Source organism: Indicator indicator, chromosome 1 (genome assembly GCF_027791375.1).
Source record: "Indicator indicator isolate 239-I01 chromosome 1, UM_Iind_1.1, whole genome shotgun sequence".
In the NCBI taxonomy this organism is placed as follows: domain Eukaryota; kingdom Metazoa; phylum Chordata; class Aves; order Piciformes; family Indicatoridae; genus Indicator; species Indicator indicator.
In genome coordinates, this window is record NC_072010.1 from 2,843,801 (window position 1) to 2,868,901 (window position 25,101).

Consider the following 25,101-nt stretch of genomic DNA (forward strand, 5'->3'; position numbering starts at 1 on the left):
AGATGGACTTTTCATAAGGGTGTCTAGCAACAAGACAAGCAGGAATGTATTTTTTAGCTCAGGGAGAATAGATTTTGACTGGATCTTAGAAAGAAATTCTTCAGTATGAGGGTGGTGAGACTCTGGAATAGGCTGCCCAGGGAAGTTGTGGCTGCCTCCTCCCTGAGGGTGTTTAAGACCAGGTTGGATGAAGCCTTAATCAGCTGCTTAGAGGCATCCCTGCCCATGTCAGGAGAGTTGGAGTAGCTGATCTCTGAGGTCACTTCCACCCAAAGCCATTCTATGATTCTAACACAAGTATTTTGTTACCTGGCTCTGACCAGAAAATGTGTTTGCTGCAGGACAAAACCCCATCATGTTAGCCTCCATAGAGCAGCTAACCTGGCCTTACATTTCCAGTCGGTTTAAGTGCTATTCTGATCTCACAGTATTGCAACTCCATGTGTACTCTGTGCTTAAGGCATAATTGTATAATAAATGTGTATCCCCTGTAGCTTGAGAGGTTTGTTGATGTGGAAGTGCTGAGTGACTTGTAGTATCTATAGAAGTGACTTAAAGCAGTGAGAGAGGAAATGGTGTTCCTTCAGAAGGTAAAAAATTTCCAACCAAGATGCAGCTTTTAGGGAGGTCATTGAATCACAGGATTTTTTCATTTGGGAAAGACCTCAAAGGTTATTCAGTTCAACCACTATCTAACTCTGCCAAGTCTGCTGCTAAACCATGTCCCTCAGCAGCACATCTCTGCCTCTTTTAAACACCTCAAAGGGTGGAGAGGGTTCAACCACCTCCCTCAGGAGCCTGTTTCCAGTATTTGAGTATCCTTCCAGTGAAGTATTTTCTTCTAATATCCAACCTAAACCTCCCCTGGCACAACTTGAGGTCATTTCCTCTCATCCTATCTCTTGTTACTTGGGAGAAGAGACCGAGCCTCACCTCACTCCAAGCCTCCTTTCATGTAGCTGTATGTGGTCTGCCCTCAGCCTCCTTTTCTTCATACTAAACAACCCCTGAAGAAGCAGCTCCAGCTGTGATCATTGCACAGAAGCAAGAGGGTTTCTTTATTATTTTTAGAAATGAGTTGTAGATGTGGAATTAATGACCTGAAACATGAATACTTTCAGCATTCTTGATTTTTTTGCAAAGGCTGCAAAGGGAAAATCAACCAGAAATAACTGCTTCTATTCCTGTGGGAGGAATGGGAGGAGTTCAGTAGCTGATTGTTGAGATTTATTAACTCAAATAATGGCAATGGTGAGGCCATACTTCAAATATGTGTTCAGTTTTGGGCCCCTCACCACAAGAAGGACGTTGAGGTGCTGGAGCATGTCCCAAGAAGATCACCTAAGCTGGTGAAGGGCCTTGAACACAAGTCTTATGAGGAATGGCTGAGGGAACTGGGGCTTAGTTTGGAGAAGTGGAGGCTGAGTGGAAACCTCATTACTCTGACTATGTCAAAGGACATGGGAGTGAGGTGGGGGTCAGTCTCTTCTCCCATGCAACAGGACAAGGAGAAGCAGCTTCAAGTTGTGCCAGGGGTTCAGTTGTTCAGGTTGGATATTAGGAAAAATTTCTTCCCAGAAAGGGTTCTGAGGCATTGGAACAGGCTGCCCATGGAGGTGGTGGAGTCACCATCCCTGGAGGTATATAAAGGATGTGTGGATGTGGTGCTGAGGGCCATGGTTTAGTGGTAGTGGCTTAGCAGTAATGGTGGGACTGTGAGCTTTAGACTCCATGATCTCAAAGGCCTCTTCCAACTTCAACAGTTCTGTGATTTTATGATAAATAACATAAACAAACCAACAAAGAAGAGGAACAAAACCCCCAAGCCTTAACAACCCATTTTGTTAGTTTAAAATCTGCTGAAATTTCTTATGGGATGATTTTGCCCATATTTAAAAGTGACACTTGTGCATTTGTTAAGAGTTTGTATCATGAAGATACTGAAATCACTCTGACAGCCAGGATAATGGATAGGACTGGTTTAATGATGGTTCTAATGTGCCTTTTTTTCCCCTCTTTTTAATTCAGAATGAACACTAGTTGTAATTTATTCTGTGTACACAGAAAAAATGGCTGCAGGGATTTCTCATTAAAGTCTCAATGAAGGTGAAAAACAGTTATTGCTTATTGTTTGGAAAGATTTTTCAGAAGGAAAACTATTTAATCAGAACTCAGAGAAGTGAATATGGTTGTTTATGTTCTATTAGACAGCCATTCTTAATTTTCTCAGAGAATTAATGTCATTAAAGTATTTGGCAATAAGTTTTTAGATGTGGCTGTATCACAGAATCACAGAATGGTGGGGGTTGGCAGGGACCTCTGAGGATCATTTAATCCAATCTATGTGCTAATACAGGGTCACCCAGAGCAGGTTGCACAGGATCACAACGTCCAGGTTGGTTTGGAATTTCTCCAGAGAAGGAGACTTCCCAACCTCTCTGGGTGGTTTGCTCCAGTGTTCTGGCACCCTCAAAGAAAGAATTTTTTTCTCATGTTCAAATGAAGACACCTCCTGTGTTCTAGTTTGTGCCTGTTTCCCCTTGTCCTGTCACTGACCACCACTGAAAAGTCTTTATCCTCTTGACCCTTGTCCTTCAGATATTGATAGCATTGAGAAGATCCCCTCTCAGTCTGCTCTTCTCCAGGCTCAGTAGCCCCAGGTCTCTCAGCCTTTCCTTGTCATGCTCCAGTCCCCTCACCATCTTTGTAGCCCTCAGTTGGACTCTTTCCAGTAGTTCTCTGTCTCTATTGACCTGGGGAGCCCAGAACTGGACCCAGTACTCCAGATGTGGAACTCACTAGGGCAGAATAGAGGGAGAGGAGAACATTTCTCAACCTGCTGGTCACACTCTTCTAAATCCTGGAAGGCCACTGACCTTCTTGGCCATGAGAGCACACTGCTGGCTCTTGGTGACCTTGTTCACCAGCACTCCCAAGTCCTTCTCTGTAGAGCTGCTTTCCAGCAGGTCAACCCCTAGCCTATACTGGTGCAGGAGGTTATTCCTCCCCAGCTGCAGGACTCTACACTTGCCCTTGTTGAACTTTAGGAGGTTCCCCTCTGCCCAGCTCTGCAGCCTGTCCAGGTCTCTCTGAATGGTGGCACAGCTGTGTCAGCCACTCCTCCCAGCTCTGTGTCATATTACAGTTTTCTATTGCAATAAAGTTACACACTTAGGTTTTTTATTTTAATTGAGTAGGTATAATAGTCAGAATTCCAGTCTAATAGCATCTCAAGGAACATCTCCAGACATTTCTATCAAGTGTGTTAGGAATTCTAACCAAAACTCACAGCGTGTCAGAGATCTGTTTGTCCATTGGTGAAATGAGCTGTTGGGTAGAAAGGTGTAGTGAAGCTCCAGCCTTGAGTGCAAATTACTTGGCTTGCTCTGAATCTAGAGTGTGAGGTGGAACATCATTTCTTGCAGGAGGAGAAGACATTGACTTATTGCACTTGTTCTTGCAAAATAAAAACGAGCTGGTGCTTAATGAGAGTTTGTAAGAGATAACATTTCAGAGTAATGAATGATACATTAACTACTCTATCAGCTTTGCTCTCAGCAGTGAAATCGAACTTCCAAGAACCACTGTCCTTTTCTGACTGAAAAAAAAAAAAAAGAAGCTGTGTATAGGCAAAGCATCAATCTCATAACTCAATTCCAGAAGTCAATTCAGGGTTTAACAATAAAGTATTTCAAATAAATGAAAATCATTACATAGAAGGATGAGCTTCCAAGAAGGAGGTTTGGAAATGGTGATCTCATTTCACAAAATGAATCTGTGCTGCGTGGGGTTTTTGCTTGTTTGCCCTGAATTTCAAGTTCTGCCTTCCAGTAGCCATTAATTTCTGCTTCTAGAGCTGACAAAATGCTCTTTGTAGAATTTACCCTTTAACACTGGATAATAAGCAGAAATATCACAGGCTTTCAGGAGTGCTGGCAGTTGAGTGATGCTTTGCATTATAGAAGGGTTGAGGCAGATAAGTCTTTAGGTATTTAAAATTAAAACCACTTTGAAAACAAAGGCAAAAAGAAGAGAAGCAGAGCAGTCATGTTCCATTCATTCTGCTTTCCAGTCACTCCTGTCCTCATTAAGATTACAGAGTCAGTGTTGAGAGGAGAAAAAGATGACACCCACTCCCCAGACCCCCAGTAATTCCAGGACATCACTGGTGCCTACAATGTGAAGTAGAAAACTGTAGAAAATTTGTCACTGAAATGAGATGCTGAAGTTCTGTTTTTCACTCCAGTAAAGTTCATGCAACCAAGTTCATGTACCTCAAAGTTTTACACGTAGACTCCTGTGTTAACCACAGTTTTGATTTGTTTTCAGCTGTGGGATTGGGATCTTGGTGCTTCCACATGACCCTGAAGTATGAAATGCAGGTGAGTATTGACAAGTAGCTATGAATAATTTTCTGTATCTCCCTGTATGGTCACATTGCCATTTCCTGATGAGATGAAGCTCGAGTGAGATGAGTTAATCTACCTGAAGTATTGTACTTGAGTCCTGCTCTCAACAAGAGAGTAGTGCAGGTCTTGTTTCATTAAATATTTTCCACTGATAGATGCACAGGAATATAAGCCTGCATCTAAAACAAGAGCTATAATCAATTGCTTACATTAGCAGAAGACACCTTATCTTTTGGGAAATCACCCTTTTACTCAAAGTAAAAGGTGTACTAAAGTTTCTACAGCTTTGGCTTAAAAGCAAGCAGTACAGACTAGAGTTGTTACTAGTTTTTGTATACTTTCTGTCATCTTAATGTTTTTTATTTGGCTTTCCGTTTATCTAGATGTACCTGTAGTATTAACACTGAAGTCAGGATCTTCTGAGTAGTAGTAGTAGTTGAGTCTTCCTCTCTCTTGCTCATTCTAAAGTGGAAGACATTCTGTATGCTGGATAACCTCCCCTACAGGGACAGGCTGCAAGAGCTGGGGCTGTTCACCCTGGAGAAAAGAAGGCTCTGGGGAGACCTTGTAGTAGCCTTCCAGTACCTGCAAGGGGCCTACTAGAAAACTAGGAAGGGACTTTTTACAAGGGCTTGTAATGGAACAATGAAGGACTTTTAAGATTGATGAGGGCAGATTTAGACTGGAGATGAAGAAGAAATTCTTTGCAGTGAGGGTGATGAGACACTGGAACAGGTTGCCCAGGGAGGTCATGGATGCCCCTGTCCTGGAGGTGTTCGAGGCCAGGTTTGAGTAACTTGGGCTAGTAGAAGGGAACCCTGCCAATGGCAGGAAGGTTGGACCTTTTAAGGGCCCTTCCAATCTAAACTAGTCTATGAATCTAATAAATCACTGGCCATAAGGATTTGGTCCTGGTATTTCCTGTTTTTCTAAAGGGGTGTGAAGAATCATGGCTATAATCATTAAGGTTGGAAAAGACCTCTAAGATCAAGTCCAATCTTATACCCAACATCTTCATTACCATTAGACCATGTCCCAAGGTGCCACATCTACTTGTTTTTTTGAACTCCTTCAGGCATGGTGACTCCACCACCTCCCTGGGCAGCCTGTTCCAATGCCTGACCACTCTTCCAGTAAAGAAATTCTTCCCAATATCCAATTTAAACCTCCTCCTGGTGCAACTTGAGGCCATTACTTCTTGTCCTGTCCTTAATAACTTGGAGTCTTCTCCTATTGTCCTGTTTTAGGTCTGAGAAGATTAAGGAATTTCATCTTTGAATTAAAGTCAGGGTGAAGTGGGATTCAGTTCAGAAGAAAGAAACCTCTCTTTAAAAGTGCATGCTGGAAGTCTGGGCTCCCACTACAGTCGATGGAAATAAGCCAGCAGAGTTTAGAGAGCCAGGACTGGCTCATTCTCCAGACTCCATTGCCAGTCTTAACTTGAATCATATCTATTTGTCTGAATATAGGTGTTTAGTGTCACCTTAGACCCTGTGAGTGCTCTTTCTGCTCTCCCTCTGCCGTCCCACAAAGGTGCGGGTCTCTTAGAGCCTCCTGTCACATCCCTCAGTTTTGAGTGTGTGTGTTGGAGACGACAGAGCATCTCAGCTGGTGTTAGGCCCCTATGCTGAGGCAACTGTGTAGAGTCCTGCATTTCTGCTGTCCAGAATGGGATCTGAAACACTAAATATTTGGGCACCAAAGGTTAGTGTCTTGAACTGAGTTCCAATCTCTGTAATGCTCTGGTTTCTATCTCTGAGATGTGCTGAAGCACATCAGCCTCCATGGAGCGTACTGTTGCCACCACGTAAGAATCTTTGATGCTTTTCTTGGCATGAACAAGGTGTTTTCTAGATCCATTTTGCCACTCCCTCCCAACCTGAGGTGTGATTGACTGGTATTCAGTTCTAAATCTGCCTTTAATTTCCACCTTTTCCTCTCTCTTCCTTCAGCTGCCTGTTCCTAACCCTGCCACTGTTTCAGATCCTCTTTCCTTGCACTGATGCAGAGGTGAGCAAGGCCTCCCTGAAACCCAGCTCCTTAAAATGATCCAGGCTTAAAACATTCTTACATGGTTTTGTGGTTGTTTGAGTGCCTATTTTAATCCAAGTCACTTCGATGCAACTTACCATGTAGTTCTGGTGTTGCATCAGACCAAATAAGGGGCTACAAACTGTGGTGAGTAAAGGGTGGGCAGAAGCAGATGAGAAGGGAGCAGTTATGTCTTGCATCATCTTTCCAACTGGTGTAAGAGACTTCGTGTGAGGCAGAGAAAGTACATTTCTTGTTTTGGCAGCCAAGTGAAATCTGCCAGTGGGCCATAATGACTCTGATTGTTAGCTCATGAATCACCAGAGAGGAAACATTTCAAGCAGTAAATAATCTTTTCATGTTCACTTTATCTCTTGTTATCATTGAAAGGCTGTACTGATTACTGTTGGAAGAGATGACTTTTTTACATTTGTTTTGCAGTCTTAACACTGTAAATAATCAATTCAGGTTGCCTAATGAAGAGAAATGGGAAAGCCCCAGTTCTTCTCGTGTGATCACCTCTTTTTTGTCCTCTTACTCTTATGGGAATCAGCTGGACTGTGCATTCAAGAATCCAGAAAGGTTTTTCAACCGGTGAAGTCAGCTCACTGAGTTTCCTTCTCTCCAGGTTTCTTCACTGGTCAGACATTCTGCCAGTATTTCAGGAAGCTTTAATTCCTCTGGATACAGAAGTCATTGTCTTCTGCAAGCAAATTCTGACTAAGATCTTTTGAGAGGCTTTTTGATATTACCATTATGTCCCTGAACTTCAGAGTATAATCAACTATCTGCATTTCAAAATGTTGCTGTATTGTATTTCTTATTCTTCCCCCCCTGCTTTTTTTTTTTTTTTTTCTTTTATGAGGCTTTCAATGACTCACCCTTAAAGGGCTGCTTGAATTAATCCTGCAGCTAATTCCTGGCAGACTTGGGAAAGTGCATCACTGAACCTAGGAGGATAGGCTGAGGAAACTGAGGTTGTTCAGCCTGGAGAAGAGAAGACTCCAGAGGAACCTTATAGCTGCCTTCCAATACCTGAGGGGATCCTAGAGAAAGGCTGGAAAGGGACTTTTCATAAGGGTGTCTATCTACAGGACAAGGAGGAATGGTTTTAAATTGAGGGAGAGTAGGTTCAGACTGGATCTTAGGAAGAAGTTCTTCAGTACAAGGGTGGTGAGACTCTGAAAGAGGTTGCCCCGGGAGGCTGTGGATGCCTCCTCCCTGGGGGTGTTCAAGGCCAGGTTGGATGAGGCCCTGAGCAGCCAAGTCTAGTTGAGAGGCATCCCTGCCCGTGGTGGGGAGGTTGGAGCAGACGAGCTCTGAGGTCCCTTCCAACCTAAGGCATTCTGTTATTCTGTGAATAACTATTAGGATAAAGTAATGAGAATTCAGTTTTGCTTTTTTTTTTTTTTTTTTTTCTCATGGCAACAATAAACTGATGTAGTGACAAGGGGTCACTAACATGCCATCTACATTCCTGATACTTTGCTCTCCCTGTTGCCGTCCCTGGTACTATAATGCACAGAATTCATGGATTTAGACCTTTCTGTGTAAGGTTAGTTGTGTGCTGGATCAGGTGGAACTGACTCACCACAGGCTCACAGGATGTTAGGGGTTGGAAGGGACCTTTGAAGATCATGAAGTCCAACCCCCCTGCCAGAGCAGAACCATAGTATCTAGCACAGGTTACACAGGAACACATCCAGATGGGTCTTGAAAGTCTCCACAGAAGACAACTCCACAACCTCTCTGGGGAGCCTGTTCCAGTGCTCTGTGACCCTTACAGTGAAGAAGTTTCTCCTCATGTTGAGGTGGAACCTCCTGTGCTGTAGTTTATATCCATTGCCCCTTGTCCTATCACAGGGTGCAAGTGAGCAGAGCCTGTCCCCTCCCTCTTGACCCCCAGTCCTCAGATATTTATCAACATTTATTAAATCCCCTCTCAGTCTTCTCCAGTTTAAACAGCCCCAGGGCTCTCAGCCTCTCCTCATAGGGCACATGCTTCAGTCCCTTCATCATCCTGGTAGCTCTCCATTGGACTCTCTCCAGCAGATCCTTGTCCTTCTTGAACTAGGGAGCTCAAAACTGGACACCATATTCCAGGTGAGTTCTCACCAGGGCAGAGTAGAGGGAGAGGAGAACCTCCCTCGATCTGCTGGACAGACATTGTTCAGGCAAGCATGACAGCCTCACTCAAGAGAAGCAGTGGGGTGAAGAAGCAAGACCTGCCCTTCCAGCTGCAGCCAGTCAGTAGGGCTGCTTAGCAGTATTGTGAAACATTTCCTGAAGACTCTAGGCCTGAAACCACAAAAAGGCAATAGCTCACACTCAGGATAATGCATCTCTTTTCTTCCTTAAAGAACTAGATCCCTTTTCCAATATGAAATTTCAAAAGTTAAAGAAAGATATTGCTTGTGCAGTTAGGAACTTTTTTCCCAAGCCATACAGAATCAACTGGCTTTGTAAAAGGGTTTGTGTAAGCTCTTAATTAATTGCTCTTACTTAATTGCTTATTGGCTCTAGATAAGGGCAATGGAGATGGTGAAGGGTGTGGAGAACAGGTCTTATGAAAAGCACCTGGGGAAACTGGGGTTGTTTATCCTGGAGAAAAGGAGGCTGAGGGGAGATCTTACTGCTCTCCATAAATAACTGAACAGAGGTTGGAGTGAGGTGGGGTTGATCTCTTCTCCCAAGTAACAAGTGATAAGATGAGAGGAAAAGGCTTCAAGTTGCACAGGGGAAGGTTTGGATTGGATATTAGAAGAAACTTCTTCACTGAAATGGTTCTAAAATGCTGCAACAGGCTCCCCAGGGAGGTGGTTGAATCCCCATCCCTGGAGGTGTTTAAAAGCCACAGAGTTGTGGTGGTTAGGGACATAGTTTTGCACCAAACTTGGCAGAGTTAGGCAGTGGCCAGACTTGATGATCTTAAAGGTCTTTTCTAACTGAAATAATATCCCTCATCATTCACAAAAACATGGTTGTGAACTTGTTGAGTACTCTGTGCCAGTAGCAGCAATTTGATTTCTCTATGTGGCCATCAACAACTGTCAGAGTGATGCTGGGGCAAGGATCAAACCCTTGATTGCATCTTGTTCTTGTTTTTGTTAGGATGTCACAATTCTAAGATACCCAGCTGTGATCATTTGTTTAAGGTACTGGAAATCAGAGGCAGTGGATCATCATTGATCCATTTGTCTGCTTTTGCATTTTCATGATTTGCAGCCCTTCACAGAATGCTTTGGGTTGGAAGGGACTTCTAAAGAGGTCCTAAGAGGAAGTAAGTTGAGTGCACCCTCAGCAAGTTTGCTGATGACACCAAGCTGTGTGGTGCAGCAGACAGGCTGGAGGGAAGGGATCCATCCAGAGGGACCTGGACAGGCTGGAGAGCTGGGCACAAGCCAACCTCAGGAGGTTCAACAAGACCAAGGGCAGGGTCCTGCAGCTGGGTGGAGGCAATCCCAAGCACAAATGCAGGCTGGGCAGGGACTGGCTGGAGAGCAGCCCTGAGGAGAGGGACTTGGGGGTGCTGGGGGATGAGAAGCTCAACAGGAGCTGTCAATGTGCACTTGCAGCCCAGAAAGCCAAGCAGAGCCTGGGCTGCATCAAGAGAAGTGTGGCCAGCAGGGCAAGGGAGGTGATTCTCCCCCTCTGCTCAGCTCTGCTGAGACCCCACCTGGAGTACTGCATCCAGTTCTGGAGCCTCTATTACAAGAGGGATATGGAGATGCTGGAAGGTGTGCAGAGAAGGGCCACCAGGATGAGCAGAGGGCTGGAGCACCTCTCCTATGAGGAGAGACTGAGAGAGTTGGGGCTGTTCAGTCTGGAGAAGAGAAGGCTCTGAGGTGACCTTCTTGTGGCCTTCTAGGATCTGAAGGGGGCTCCAAGAAAGCTGGGGAGGGACTTTTTAGGCTATCAGGTAGTGACAGGACTGGTGGGAATGGAATAAAGCTGGAAGTGGGGAGATTCAGAGTGGAGGTGAGGAAGAAGTTCTTCCCCATGAGAGTGGTGAGAGCCTGGAATGGGTTGTGCAGGGAGGTGGTTGAGGCTCCATCCCTGGAGGTGTTTGCAGCCAGGCTGGATGAGGCTGTGGCCAGCCTGCTGTAGTGTGAGGTGTCCCTGGTCATGGCAGGGGGGTTGGAACTGGATGATCCTTGTGGTCCCTTCCAACCCTGACTGATTCTATGATTCTATATTTTTATGAGCAGAAATTGGCTTTTGTTCTTTGATGAAAAAAAGTTTTAGAAGAAAATACTCTTATGATGTTTATATTTTTTTTCTGATGATGATGATAAATAAATAGCAATTTTGAGCTACCTGTCCTTGCAAAATCACCTCTCTTCTGATTAGTACTTTGATTTCATCTCTCCACTAAACTGGCAACCTCCTGGAGAAATAACTGGGTTTAGCTGTACCACACCAGTCCTCTCCTCAAGACAATAAAACCTTATATGGCAGCCACAATGTACAGGTGAAAAAAAAATAACCAACCAAACACCAAGAAGCCCACAACTAACAAACTAAAAAAATCCCTCACTTCTCTCTGAATTAAAAACAGTGTAAGAAGTTTCCAAAATTAATAAAAATGCAAGGTACTTCCTAAATTTCTGGTTTATGTTATGAAAAAAAAAAAAAGGCCAAACTTCAATTTCTCTCTGAAGTTTTTACAGAAGTAAGAAAATGCTCCTGGCTGTATTGACCTGGCTATAAATGGGGTGATTTTATTCAGCCTGACTTACAAAACTATTTCTTACACATTTCAAGAGGTATGAAGAGTGAAAATGGCATCACTTTGTCAAGGAGGGGGCTTTTTATCAAACATGAGGTTTGTTATGGGTTTAAGAACTGGGATGTCTGAACCATAGACAAGTCCTTCAAGCACCAGAGAGGTGCAGGGAGGTGGACACTGGAAAATACAGTCTTTGTTATTTCATTCCCATCAACCTGCATCTATGTAAACTGCCTGCAGAGTCAGTTGCTGCCCTTTTTTGTCCCTCTCTCTGCTTCCAGCCAGACCTTATCTCTTGTGGGGGAGGTTTGCAGCCTGTCTTGGCGTTGGCACAGCTAATCTCTTTTGTGCAATTCAGGCCTAGGCATGGGGATGTAGGGAGGTGGGGGAGCTGGGATTGAGGCCTCGGTGGGGGAAGTTTTGGGAGATGTTGGCCTAGTGAAGTTTTCACAGTCTCACAGTATATCAGAAGTTAGAGGTTGGAATCCAGAGATCATCCAGTCCCACCCCCCTGCCAGAGCAGGATCACTTAGGGTAATCTGCACAGGAATGCATCCAGGTGGGTTTGGAAAGTCTCCAGAGAAGGAGACTCCACAACCCCCCTGGGCAGCCTGTTCCAGGGCTCTGTCACCCTCACTGGAAAGAAGTTTCTCCTCATGTTGAGGTGAAACCTTCTATGTTCAAGTTTCTATTCATTGTTTCTTGTCTTATTAGTGCGCACCACCCAAAAGAGCTTGGCCCCCTCCACTTGACACCCACCCCTCACATATTGATAGACATTGATCAGATCCCCTCTCAGTCTTGTCTTCTCCAGACTAAACAGCCCCAGGGCTCTCAGTCTCTCTTCATAGGGGAAATGCTCAAGTCCCCTAAGCATCCTCCTGGCTCTCTGTTGGATTCTCTCCAGCAGGTGGTAAAGCCCAGGCTGGAGAGAGCTCGGTTGAGGCTGAATATGAATGTTGTGTATTTTGGTATGTTTTTGTACTGTTGTGTATAGTTGGGAATAGTACTGCTGTTTAAATTTTCAGTTCTTTCCACTCCTGTCTGGAGCATTTTCTTTCATTCCTTTGGGGAGGGGTAAAAGAGTTTCTGTCCTCTCTAAAAGTACGACAAGGTTCAGAGTAATAAACTCATTAATGCAGCAGGCTTTCAGGGCTTGAAGAGGACCTGACACAGCTGCATTCTGAAGCACAGCCAGGAAGGTGAAAATCCAAATGACTTCAAAACTCCTCTTCCCTTAAGACTTCTCCTTAATTAACTTCCACAAGCATGCAAGTTAAAAGTCGTTTTGATGTTTTGATGTCTCTGCTTTTTGTAGCTGTTGGATGAGCTGCCAATGATATACAGTTGTTGTGTGTTTGTCTACTGCCTGTAAGTATTTGTTCAATTCTTTTTTTTTTCCCTCTAGATATTTTTATGCAATATTACCTTTTGAAATGCCAAATCTGTGAAGCCCAATCTAGTGTATCATGAAGGTAGTGCAACATTGGAACAGGTTTGCTCAGGGAGGTGTTTGGAGCCCCATCCCTGAAGATATTCAAGGTGAGGCTCGACAGGGCTTTGGGCAACCTGATCTAGTTGAGTATGTCCCTGCTCACTGTCCACTGCAGAGAGGGTTGGATTAGATGATCTTTAGAGGTCCCTTCTGGCCCAGACCATTCTATGATTCTATGGTATAGTGAGGCTACAGATTTCAGTGAGATCTCAGTTTTGCTGGCAGCACAGCATTATGACTTGGTCATTAGAACACCAGCCTGGCTTTAGTCCTAGTTTTTCCTAATTTAGAGATGTTTTAAAAGTGTTTATTTAGCAGGGGAAAAAAAATAAATAACTCTTGTTAAAGACTCTGTGTAGTGTACAAACAGAACTCAGTCTTACTTGGTGTGTAAACAGCAGACATCATAAAATCAACTGCAGTTATGCCTACAAAATTAGCAACATTCTCATTTATCTGAGCTGAATTTCAATGATGTTGTCTGACTCCAAATGCAAATTTCAGATTTCTGTTAAATCTGCTTTCCACTCATCTGGAAAATTAAAGAAAAAAAAAAAACCAAACATTTTAAGGAAGAGTTGAGTGAGTATTTTATAGAGAGTGTCTTGGAACATGCATGACAGCTTAATGCCATGCCAGGATGTTTTCTTACATTTCATTTTGGAGGCAATGTAGCATTTGGCAACTGTGAAGATCCCATAAGTTGTTTTTTTTCTTACCTGTTGCTTCAAGGCCTGGATTTTACATGATTTATTCTGTCACTTGGAAAATCCTAAAGCTAAATCAGGGAATCACAAAATTGTCAGAGTTGAAAGGGACCTTAAGGATCATCCAGTTCCAACCCCCTTGTTGTGGGCAGGGACACTTCACACTAAATCAGGTTGCCCAGAGCCACATCCAGCCTGGCCTTAAAAACTTCCAGGGATGAGGCTTCTACCACCTCTTTGGGCAACCTGTTCCATTGTCTCACCCCCGTTATGGTGAAGAACTTCCTAAATCAACTTGTTGCAGGCAAAAATGTCTATTTTCCTTTCAAATGTATCAGCCATTAAAAACTGGAATCATCTTTGAGGCTTACTGATAGCTTGCACTGGGGATAGGATGTTAAAGGACTGTGGAAATTACTATCAGTTTGTAATTCATATATTTGTGCAAACTCAGGACCAGAATCTGAATGCTTCTCTTAGTGGAAATATTACCATTGAAGATTCCTATCTCTTTGAAATTACCTTTGCATTTCTTTTGTCTGATTTGAATGTGACTGGGGAAAAAGGATGAGAAGTGGCTATATAAAAAAAAAAAATCAGTTGGAAAAAAAAAAAAGAAAATAATAATCCTGCTTGTTTTGTGCAGTGGTTAATGTATTATCTTCAAAAGCACTGAAGGGTTCTTTTTACTGCATTTCTAGCTCTGATAAGATTCTGTGTATGTATGCTTGGCAATAATTAAAATGTTCTGAGGAATGAGCTAATGTTTAGTTTACAAGGCCTTTAATACCCATTTTGGTTTTCTTGAAGGTAGGGTAGTTTTGCAGAGGACATTCCCTTACACATCATTCAGTCCTCCTGACTCTCAAGCTGTGTAATTAACTTGGCAAAGCCATTTTGCAGTGGAGCACTTTGTGCTGTCTGGTAGATTTTTTTTTTTTTTTTTTTTAACCCTGACATCCCTGCATATTTTTAATTTGTTTCCTTTTATTCATCCACCAGAATGTTTGTTTCCAAAAGTCGGTAATTAAATCTAGAGTTAGATAATCACAGAATGGTAGGGGTTGGAAGGGACCTCTGAAGATTGAGTTCAACCTCTTGACCAAAATAGGATCACAGAGGGCAGGTTGCTCAGGGACACATCCAGGTGGCTCTTGAAAGTCCCCAGAGAAGGAAACTCCACAACCTCTCTGGGCAGCCTGGTCCAGTGCTCCATCACCCTTACAGTAAAGAAGTTTTTCCTCATGTTGAGGTGGAACTTCCTCTGTTCCAGTTTTATCCACTGCCCCTTGTCCTATCACAGAACACCACTGAAAAGAGACTGGCCCCTTCTTCTTGACACTCACCCTTCAGATATTTATAAACATTAATAAGATGGTTGGACTTGTCCCTGGAGGTGTTCAAGAAACATGTGGACATGGCACTTTGGGACATGGTTTAATGGTCTTAGGTTGATGGTTGGACTTGATAACCTTGGAGGTCTTTTCCAACTGAAACAATTCAATGATTTTATGAAATAAACTAGACAGGTGTCACTTGAAATTACAGGGACAACTTTCTCTAGCCCTGATGATTTTATGCTTCTCAAAGTTCATTTTTGTTGAGGTTCTTGAATTTTTTTTTTTTCTGGTGGAGATACAGTCTGGGATGTGCCTGTGTAGTTCTATCCCAACTGTGACTGAAGTGTAGTGAAGGGAGTGAAGCTCATTTTAATTAGTTGTTTTACATACTGGGAGCAATTAGCTGGTTTTACTTTCCTCTTCTACCAGTACTCAATCTAGCAAATTTACTGCACTGTGACTGTACTAAAGCCATGAACAATCTGCAGTTTCCCAGTTCACTGTTTTGTAAGGCAGTCCCTTTCCCACGCTGCCTTTAGCTTACAGATGTGGTGGTTTTTTGGCAGCTGTGTTGCATTTTAAACTCATTTCTAATTTGCCATCCATTATCACCTCCTGAAAACACTTCTGCTTCTCAAACTCTTTCCACCAACGGGGTTTTTTCTTTATTTTTTTGCTCATATATATGAGCTTATTGGGGGAATTTTTTTGCACTCCATTTGAAAAAAAAGCCCAACATCTATCTGTAAAAGTCTCAATTTTCATCTGAAAATTAAAACTTTTCAAGGGCCTACGACGTCTTTTAGATCAATTTTCTTACACATTTTGGGATAATACACCTTGAAAAATGCATCCTTTGTATGGTAAGTGCTGAATGTTATCACTCTCCTTTTATGTTCTGTTCCAGGTATGAATGTTTCAAGTACAAGAACACAGTCAATTATCCACTGCTCTTCTTGTTAATAACATACAGCTTTGTAGTCAGCATAGTAAGTAACTTCTTCTAATGTGCCATTTTCACCTGTAGGTTGCTTTTTCTTGCTAGTGAAGGAAGAGTATTAATGAATCCTCCTCACATCTAGTCAAGAAGGAGGAATTATTGTTCTGTTGGGAAAATTATCTGCTAGCCAAAGAATCCTGATACCTTTCTATCTAAAGCACTGAACAGAATAAATGAAGAAAAGAAGCTATAACAGGAATGTGAGAAAAACAATCACCACTGACCATGCACCTTGGATGAAAGCTGCTTTCCTCATCTTCCCTCACTTGAATTCATCTGCAGAAATTAGAATAGGCTGCAGAAAGTGATATCCAGTCCAGGACGTTGACTGGAGTTCTAAAACAACAGCCAGGATAAGCTGTCAAGAACATGAAAAAGAGTTTTAACTGTGTCATGGTGAACTTGATTCCCTTTCTCAATGTGTTCTCTTTATGAATAAAATGAGTTTTGTGCAGGCTGTCAACCACAGGTGGAATCTCCTTCATTATTTTGGTTGATAACAATTTCTTAGAAATATTATAGGTCATTTTTTGCTTTTAAAATATTTGCCTGTTCTGGGCCTCCTGAAGTTTTTTTTATGCTTGTGCCACCTTGTCCCTAAATCCTCCTCCCCTATTCAAAAGCAGCAATTAAATGACCTGCATTAACAACAGGAAGAGCCAGCAGTTTTTTGTGAAATGAAGAGATGTTAAAGCATTCTCAAAAACATTAATAACAGCAAATCAAAGCAGAGTGCATTTGCTCCTTGTAATGCAGATTGAGAATGTGTCTGGATAATTCATGCATCTTAATTGGTTTTGTATGTATTGCAACTCTCTTTAAATGAGGAGATTCTAGATGTTAATGTCTTTATTTGTGCTTCTTAATTTAAAATAATTCCACAGTTAAAACCTCAGGTTTTGCCAGAGGAAACTTCAAGTCTTTAATCAACTTTAATGGTGCACAGGCAGACAACTTGATTCTAACAGAACAAGTCTTAGCAGTATTTAGATGAATAATGTTGCAATTGTTATCTGTTGCAAATTATTTCTCTTCTTTTTTAATCTTTCCAGGTGTACTTGAATTTGAAGGAACCTGTATTCCATCAGGTAAATCTTGCTTTGTTGGAGAGGCTAATCTTGGTTTTAAACTGTGCTGCTTTAGGGGGCTGTTTAGTGATGATAGGGTGTTGAGCAACCAGGTCTAGTGCAAGGTGGCCCTGCCCATGGCAGTGGGGTTAAAACTAGATGATCACAGAATCACAGAAAACATCCAGTTGGAAGACACCTCAAAGATCATCCAGTCCAACCTTCAACCCAATGCTGAAAGGTCAATACTAAACCTCTAGGTGCTAGATCCACAGGCTGCTTAAACATCTGCAGGGATGGTGACTTCACCACTGCCCTGGGCAGACCATTCCAGTGTTTGAGAACCCTCTCTGTGAAGCAGTATTTCCTAGTATCCAGCCTGAACCTCCCCTGGTGCAGCTTGAAAGCACTTCCTCTAGTTCTGTTGCTTGCCACCAAGGAGAAGAGGCTGCCCCCTCCTCACTCCGACGTCCCTTTAGGTAGTTGTAGAGTACAATGAGGTCTCCCCTCTTCAAGGTCCCTGCCAGCCCAAATCATTCTGTGATGTTTGACAGGGTTTTATATGAAGAAGGAAAATGGAAGGCAAGCACACTTGCCTTTTGCATTTAAGCAGTGTTGCTGCCTGTCACATTGCTGGCTTCTTACTTGGTGGCCTACAAAACTGGGATGGTTTAATGCATGTTGTGTTTTACCATTTGGCCTAATACTTCATGTGGGTTTCATCAGTGGCAAGTGTAACAAGGTGACAAGAATAGATTCAAACAAGAGAAGATCAGATTCAGATTGGATGTTAGGAACAAGTTCTGCACCATGATGGTGCTGGAACACTGGAGCAGATTGCCCAGAGAGGTGATTGGGGGCTCCATCTCTATTCAAGGTGAGGCTCAACAGGGCTCTTAGCAACCAGAGATAGTGGAGGATGCCCCTGCTGACTACAGAAGAGGTTGGACTAGATGACCTTTGGAGGTCCCTTCCAGCCCAGACCATTCTATGGTTCTATGACCCTCACTATGGGCTAAGGTATGTGTGAGACTTCGGAAGGGCCTAATAAATCTTTGTCCCCCGTTAGCAGCTGCTGTGAAGTGATGATCCCACATCACAGCATGGCTGGGTGACAGCACCACATTCTTCTCTCCACTTTATCATATTATTTTATGTGGATTTTTTTTTTTTAAACTACTCAGGTTTACTGTGTGCAAATTCAAGCTGAGTTTAGACGCAGAATGTCTTCTAGGGTTGCATAGCAAGGTGGTTGCTATGGTCCTACAGGTTTAATGGAATATTTGATCCAAGTTTCTTCTGTGGTAGCCCAGGAATATTAATATGCATCAACTGCCTGTGTGGATAGAACTTCTATTACTTGCTTCTTCACAGGAGGTTAGAAATCATGCTCCTTTATGTATGCCTTGAGTAGTTTCCCCTCATTTATGCTTTTTTGATTAGAGATAACAGCTGAAAAATTGCCAAGCAAAAGCACTGAGCTCTTTGCAGGACAGAGCTTTAAAGCCTTCATTTCTGAAACCGACAGTGCCATCACTTGTCAAAACGTGCCTGCTGCATCAGCAGCTCTAAAAATCATTCCTGATTCCTGATGGTGGTGGATTAATGAAGCACTCAAGAACAAAATCAAATCCCAGCTGCTCCAAATAATCTCTCCTAGAAACACAAATTGTTCACTCTACCTATAGAGAAAAAGAGAAACTTGCAGGCGTTTTCTGATAATGTTAAGTATTGCATCCAGTTCTGGGCTCCCCAGATCGAGAGGGACAGGGATCTACTTCAGAGACTCCAATGGAGGGCTACAAGGATGATTAAGTGACTGGAGCACTGCCTGATGAGGAGAGGCTGAGAGCCCTGGGGCTGTTTAGTCTGGAGAGGAGAAGACTGAGAGGGGATCTAATAAATGTCTATAAATATCTGAGAGCTGGGTGTCACAAAGGAAGGGACAGGCTCTGTTCACTTGTGCCCTATGATAGGACAAGGGACAATGGATGTAAACTTCAGCACAGGAAGTTCCAGCTCAATATGAGGAAGAACTTCTTTACTGTAAGGGTCACAGAGCACTGGAACAGGCTGCCCAGAGAGGTTCTGGAGTCTCTGAAGGCTTTCAAAGCCAACCTGGATGTGTTCCTGTGTGATCTGCATTAGATTCTATGGTCCTGCTCTGGCAGAGGGGTTGGTCTCAAAGATCTCTGGAGATCCCTTCCAACCCTTAACATCCTGTGATCTGTAAGAAAAAGAAACAAACAAAAATCCTTTCTTTTTCTTTTGCTACTTACATTTCTGGCTGGGGTGAAAGCAGCAATTTCTGATGCTTTTACTGAGCTGGTCGTAACTGGTTTTGGATGAAGTGACTTCAAGTAGTTTTATTAACAACAGTGGCAGAATTTAGTGCTGATATTGGGCTTTCAGTTCTTTAATCAATTATCTGCTCAACCTACATTTACTGCAATAAATATATCACAGCTTCACCATATTCCAGTTTGATGCCTCAACAAAAGCATTGTCCCATGTCAGAAATCTAAGACAATAGATGTTAGGAATTCTTTGGAAATAGGGAAACTTTAAACTGTTGCCCCAGACCTTTAATTTTTTTTTTTTTTTTGCATCTGGTTTCTCTTAGGTTCAAAATATAAATTCCCTGTTGTAATTTATACATGAGGAATCAATGTAGAAAAGATTTAAATCCATGGAAGTGCTGGACTTTTTACAACAGCTCTTTCCAAATTGATTTTTATGGAGAACATATAGTTATGGCCAAATTCCAAACAAGTTCTGCACTCATTTTTTTCACCATCTTTGCCAAGTGTGTTGTAAATCCAGAGGAAACATTTCCCTGACTGCATAGCTAAGCAAGGCTCTTTTCTTAATATTTGTCCTTTATTTTGGAATGCACCAAAACAAACCTCCCCTCAACATAATTCCAGTAAGCATTTTCCAACTGAATGGGTTGCATAGACTTGAAGTCAAGCTAAATATGCTCATGCAGTCGTGGTTTAAATCGCATTCTTGGTCCTTAACAGTGTTGAAAAGCAGCATTGGGACTTAAGGCAGCATTTGATTCCTCTAGGTAGTTGTCTGTGATCATCATCATTTGTCAGCCCTGACAAAAAGGGAAGTAACTACATGGACAGCTTTATATTGTTCATTGTTTCAGTCTGAGGGTGTTGGTTTTTTTTTCTTTTCTCTGCAAAGAAAGCAATAAGAATGGCAAAGGATCGTTTTTATATTTAGTAGCCAGCATCCAAGCCTCATTTTTCAGTGAATTACTTTCTACTTTCCTTCCCAACTTTGACTTCTGAATTGCTGCCAGCAGGGCATGAAGGGGATTTCAGTTTGTTATTCATGGCACAGTGGTAATGGAACCCAACTTCTTTTTCTGCATCCACAGACTGTAGATCTTTAAGGGTCTCAGTGCTTTAACCACAGGAGGGGTAAGATTTGGTCAGTTGGAGGCTATGGATCATTAGAAGGGAAAAAAAAAAAAGAAGCCACTTCCCCACCTTTCAATTGATCTGGTATTTTTTTTCTACCTCATCAATTAAGTAAAAGACAGGAGTGGCCTTTACAAGCATGTATTGCCTTGTTTATGTCAAAAATCTCTCAGCCTTATTACCTAATTTCCATGGTGCTAAACAACCCAACATCCCAGCTTCCTCATTCTTTCTAAGCCACCATCACTGTCAAAGAGGATGGCTCTGCCTCTCCCCTCTTTCCCATCTGGCAGACAATTTTACTCCCTGATATGAATTTGACTGGGGAGCTGAACAAGCTTAGTTTTAAATCAGAGTAGTTGCTTAGCCTTGTTTACCACATGTACATTTGTGTTTATACAAGGAAAGGGCTGGGGCAAGGCAGGCTGCTGGTGTGGGGTGAGCCACAGACACACAAATACAAGAGGGCCCTGGAAGCAAAAGAAATTACCCTAGCAGTTAACTTTCAGACTGCAGTCTCACAAGGAACCTGCTTTTTAATATGATACAACCTAGAAAGCTGTCAGCCACAAAGGAGTGTTCCCTATCCTGATTTGTTTACTGGCTACATAACCACCTGGTGGCTGTACACTTGTAGCAATCAAAACTTCATTCAGTAGTGGACCAAGTTATGTGTGTCTGGGGAGGCATAACACCAGGCACCAGTACAGACTAGGGGTCATCCTGCTGGAAAACAGCTCCATGGAGAATGAACTTGGAGTCCTAGTGGACAGCAAGTTATCCATGAGGCCACACCTGGAATATTGTGTCCAGTTTTGGGCTCCCTGATTCAAGAGGGAGAGAGAGAGATCTGCTGGAAAGAACCCAGTGGAGAGCTATGAAGATGATTATGGGACTTGAACATCTCTCCTATGAAGAAAGACTGAGAGAGCTGGGGCTGTTTAGTCTGGAGAAGAGAAGGCTGAGAGGCCAGCTGATCAATGTTTATCAATATTTGACAGGTGGGTGTCAAGATGAAGGTGCCAGGCTCTTTTTGGTGGTACCTAGTGATAGGACAAGGAACAATGGGTACAAAACTAGAACACAGGAGGTTCCACGTCAGCATGAGGAGGCACTACTTTACTGTGAGGGTGAAGGAGCACTGGAACAGGCTGACCAGAGAGGTTATGGAGTCTCCTTCTCTGCAGACTTTCAAAACCCATCTGGATGCATTCTTGTATCCCCTGCCCTAGGTGATCCTGCTTTGGCAGGAGGGTTGCACTCGATGATCATAGAATCACAGAATTGTCAGGGTTGGAAGGGACCTCAAGGATCATCCAGTTCCAACCCCCCCTGCCATGGGCAGGGACACTTCACATTAGATCAGTTTGCTCAGACCCCAGCCAGCCTGGCCTTAAAAACTTCCAGGGATGAGGCTTCTACCACCTTCCTGGGCAACCTGTTCCAGTGTCTCACCACCCTTATGATGAAGAACTTCTTCCTAACATCCAGTCTGAATCTACCCACTGCCAGTTTTGTTCCATTCCCCCTAGCCCTATCACTACCTGACATCCTAAAAAGTCCCTCCCCAGCTTTCTTGCAGGCCCCCTTCAGATACTGGAAGGTCACCATAAGGTCTCCTCAGAGCCTTCTCCTTTCCAGACTGAACAGCGCCAACTCTCTCAGTCTGTCCTCACAGGAGAGGTTCTCCAACCCTCTGCTCATTCTCATGGCCATTCTCTGGACACATTCCAGCACCTCTAGATCTTTCTTGTAGTAGGGGCTCCAGAACTGGACTCTGTAGTCCAGGTGGAGTCTCACCAGAGTGGTGTAGGAGGGGAGAATCACCTCCCTCAACCTGCTGGCCACACTTCTCTTCATTCAGCCCAGGATGTGGTTGGCTTTCTGGGCTGCAAGTACGCACTTGGAGGTCCCTTCCAACCTCTTAACATTCTGTGATTCTGTACAATGGAATAAATCTAAAACCTTGTTTTACTTGCATAGTCATCTGCTGTAAAAGTTTGAAACAAGTTTTGAGCAAATAAATAAAGCTAAGTAGAGAATTAGATTAAATTACTCTTGCTTCTGCATTAGGAAATGTGACTTTTGTCTAGACATATCAGAGATCTTATTATGGTGTCCCATGAGAAACCAAGCAAGCTGGAGAAGTAGATCAGTCACAGAATTGCAAATAGGGTAAGGAAGTGACTAGAGGAAAATGATTAAAGGAGATGAGGAAGACAGTCTGATTCTGGTCTTCCTCAGGATCAGTAGTGGGACTGGTTTTATTTAACAAGCTGCGATAGGAAAACCACCCATGTACTGATGACACTTGTGATGAGGAAAAGTTCAGAGGCACCACTGAGTACAGAGGAGGAGATGAAGAGGTAGCTGGGAGACTATGAGAACTAGGATTCATAAATCATAGAATGGTTTGGGTTGGAAGGGACCTTAAAAATCACCTACTTCCAACTCCTCCAGCTTCAATCCATTCCCTCTCACCCTATCACTACAAGCCCTTGTGAAAAATCCCTTCCTGGCTTTCTCATAAGCCCCCTTCAGGTACTGGAAGGCCTCTATAAGGTCTCCCAGGAGCCTTTTCTTCTCTAGGCTGAACAGCCTCGCTCTCACAGCCTGTCCCCCGAGGTTCTCCAGCCCTCTGGTCATCTTTGTGGCCTCCTCTGGACCAACTCCAGCAGCTCCATGTCCCTCTTACGCTGGGGACACCAGAACTGGACGCGGTACTCCGGGTGGGGTCTCAGGAGGGCAGAGCCAGAGGGGCAGAATCACCTCCCTCATCCTGCTGGTCACACTGCCCACGACACAGCTGCCTTTTAGGCTGCAAGTGACCCTTGCCAGCTGATGTTCAAAATGGAAGAGCATGCACTGGTGGGCAAATAGTTGTTCTAAACAAGTACTTATATCAAATTTTTGTTCTAAACTGCACATAGATCACCAAAGGAGGGAGCGAAGGAGTGCCTGGATGAGTTCACTGATTACAGTGTAACATGACCAGTGAATTTGTAGCAACAGTGATAGAAGTAAAGTACAAGCATTGGATTTAGGGGTTGGAAGGGACCTCAAAAGATCACCCAGTCCAACCCCCCTGCCAGAGCAGGATCACCTCGAGTAGGTCACACAGGAATGCATACAGGTGGATTTTGAATGTCTCAAGAGGAAGAGACTCCACAACCTCTCTGGGCAGCCTGTTCTCACAGTGAAAAAGTTTTTCCTTACATTCACTCTGCTCCAGCTTGCACCCATTGCACCTTGTCCTGTCATTGGACATCACTGAGCAAAGCCTGGCTCCATCCTTCCAACACTGCTCTTCACATCTTTATGAACATGAATGAGGTGACCCCTCGGTCTCCTCCAAGCTAAAGAGCCCCAGCTCCCACAGCCTTTCCTCAGAAGATGCTGAGAAATTCCACCCCCTTCAGCATCTTTGTGGCTCTGCACTAGATTCTTTTAAACCATTGAAGGGGAATCTTAATTTACTGCTGCAGTGCCCCAGAAGCTCCAGAGAGCTGCAGCAGTAACTTGGTCTGTCAATCACTTGCATGTGAAGAGGACCAAACCAAGGCAATCTGAATTAGTTCATTCAGGAGCTGTCAAGGCAGCCTGTGGTACTAAACAGCCATAACTATGCTGACTATTTTCCTGTCATAGTGGAGATTGTCCTTCCTCCTTCTCTCTGCTCAGTTTTCTTTTCCAGCAATCCAAGAAGATGCAGAGGTCAGTTTTCTTCATTGTAAATTGCAAAAACAATTTCTAACTTCAAAGTGCTTTGGGTACCTATGTTTTGATGGCTGGTTGGTATATTAATAGTTAAGTACCTGTTGCCAAGAACCCAAAATCTCTCAGTGTGGACACTTCTCCATGTGTACACTAATATTTGAGGCTGATAAATTCACTTTATTAACCAAGGATGGGCAGAAGGCCAGGAGCAGAGGAAACAGAGAACTGGAAGTAAAAGGCTAATGCTGCTTTACCTACTAGAAGGGTAGATGAAGAACCAATTTTGCATGCTCCCCTCAATGTGGAGTACCATACCAACCATGAGAAGTGAATCCTCAATATCAATCCAGCTGGGGGATGAAGGGATGGAGAGCAGCCCTGTGGAGAAGGACTTGGGGTGTTGGTTGATGAAAAGCTGGACATGAGCTGGCACTGTGCACTCACGGCCCAGAAGCCAACCCTGTCTTGGGCTGCATCCCCAGCAGTGTGGGCAACAGGTGGAGGGAGGGGATTCTGCCCCTTTGGTCTGCTTGGCTGAGACCCCACCTGCAGTGCTGGGTCCAGCTCTGGAGTCCTCATCACAGGAGAGTCATGAACTGTTGGAGAGGATTCCAAAGAGGCCACAAAAATGATGGGATTGCAGGAGCCCCTCTGTTGTGAGGCCGGGCTGAGAGACTTGGGGTGGTTCAGCCTGGAAAAAAGAAAGCTCTGGGGAAACCATCTTGTGGCCTTTTGGTACTTAAAGAGGCCACTAAGAAAGATGGGGACAGACCTTTTTAGCAGGACCTGATGTGACAGGACAAGAGGTCATGGTTTGAAACTAAAAAAGGGGAGTTTCAGACTAGATACAAGGAAGAAATTTTACACTGAGGGTGGTGAATAGCTGGTCCAGGTTGCCCAGAGAGGTGGTAGATGCCCCATCCCCAGAAATATTCCAGGTCAGGTTCCATGGGGCTCTGAGCAACCTGATCTAGTTGCAGATGTCCCTGTTCAGTGCATGGCAGAGGCAGACTACATGGCCTTTAAAGATCCCTTGCAGCCCAAAACATGCTGTGTCTATGAATTCATGAGATTTGCTTAACTGCCTCCACACAGAATCATAGAATGGTCTGGGTTGGAAGAGACCTCCAATGGTCATCTAGTCCAAGGCCCTCTGCAGTCAGCAGGGACAT

The 25,101-nt window shown here is 43.6% G+C and overlaps 1 protein-coding gene across 2 annotated transcripts in view; it reads left to right on the forward strand.

Annotated features, from left to right (window-relative positions):
- Positions 1 to 25,101, forward strand: part of ACER3 (alkaline ceramidase 3) — an 87,531-nt gene that overhangs the window by 38,751 nt on the left and 23,679 nt on the right. For both annotated transcript variants that reach the window (XM_054385022.1, XM_054385031.1), the window contains 4 exons: positions 4,330 to 4,382; positions 12,488 to 12,540; positions 15,619 to 15,700; positions 16,764 to 16,799. In XM_054385022.1, coding sequence (XP_054240997.1) covers positions 4,330 to 4,382; positions 12,488 to 12,540; positions 15,619 to 15,700; positions 16,764 to 16,799 — 224 coding nt within the window. The remainder of the gene's footprint in view (positions 1 to 4,329; positions 4,383 to 12,487; positions 12,541 to 15,618; positions 15,701 to 16,763; positions 16,800 to 25,101) is intronic.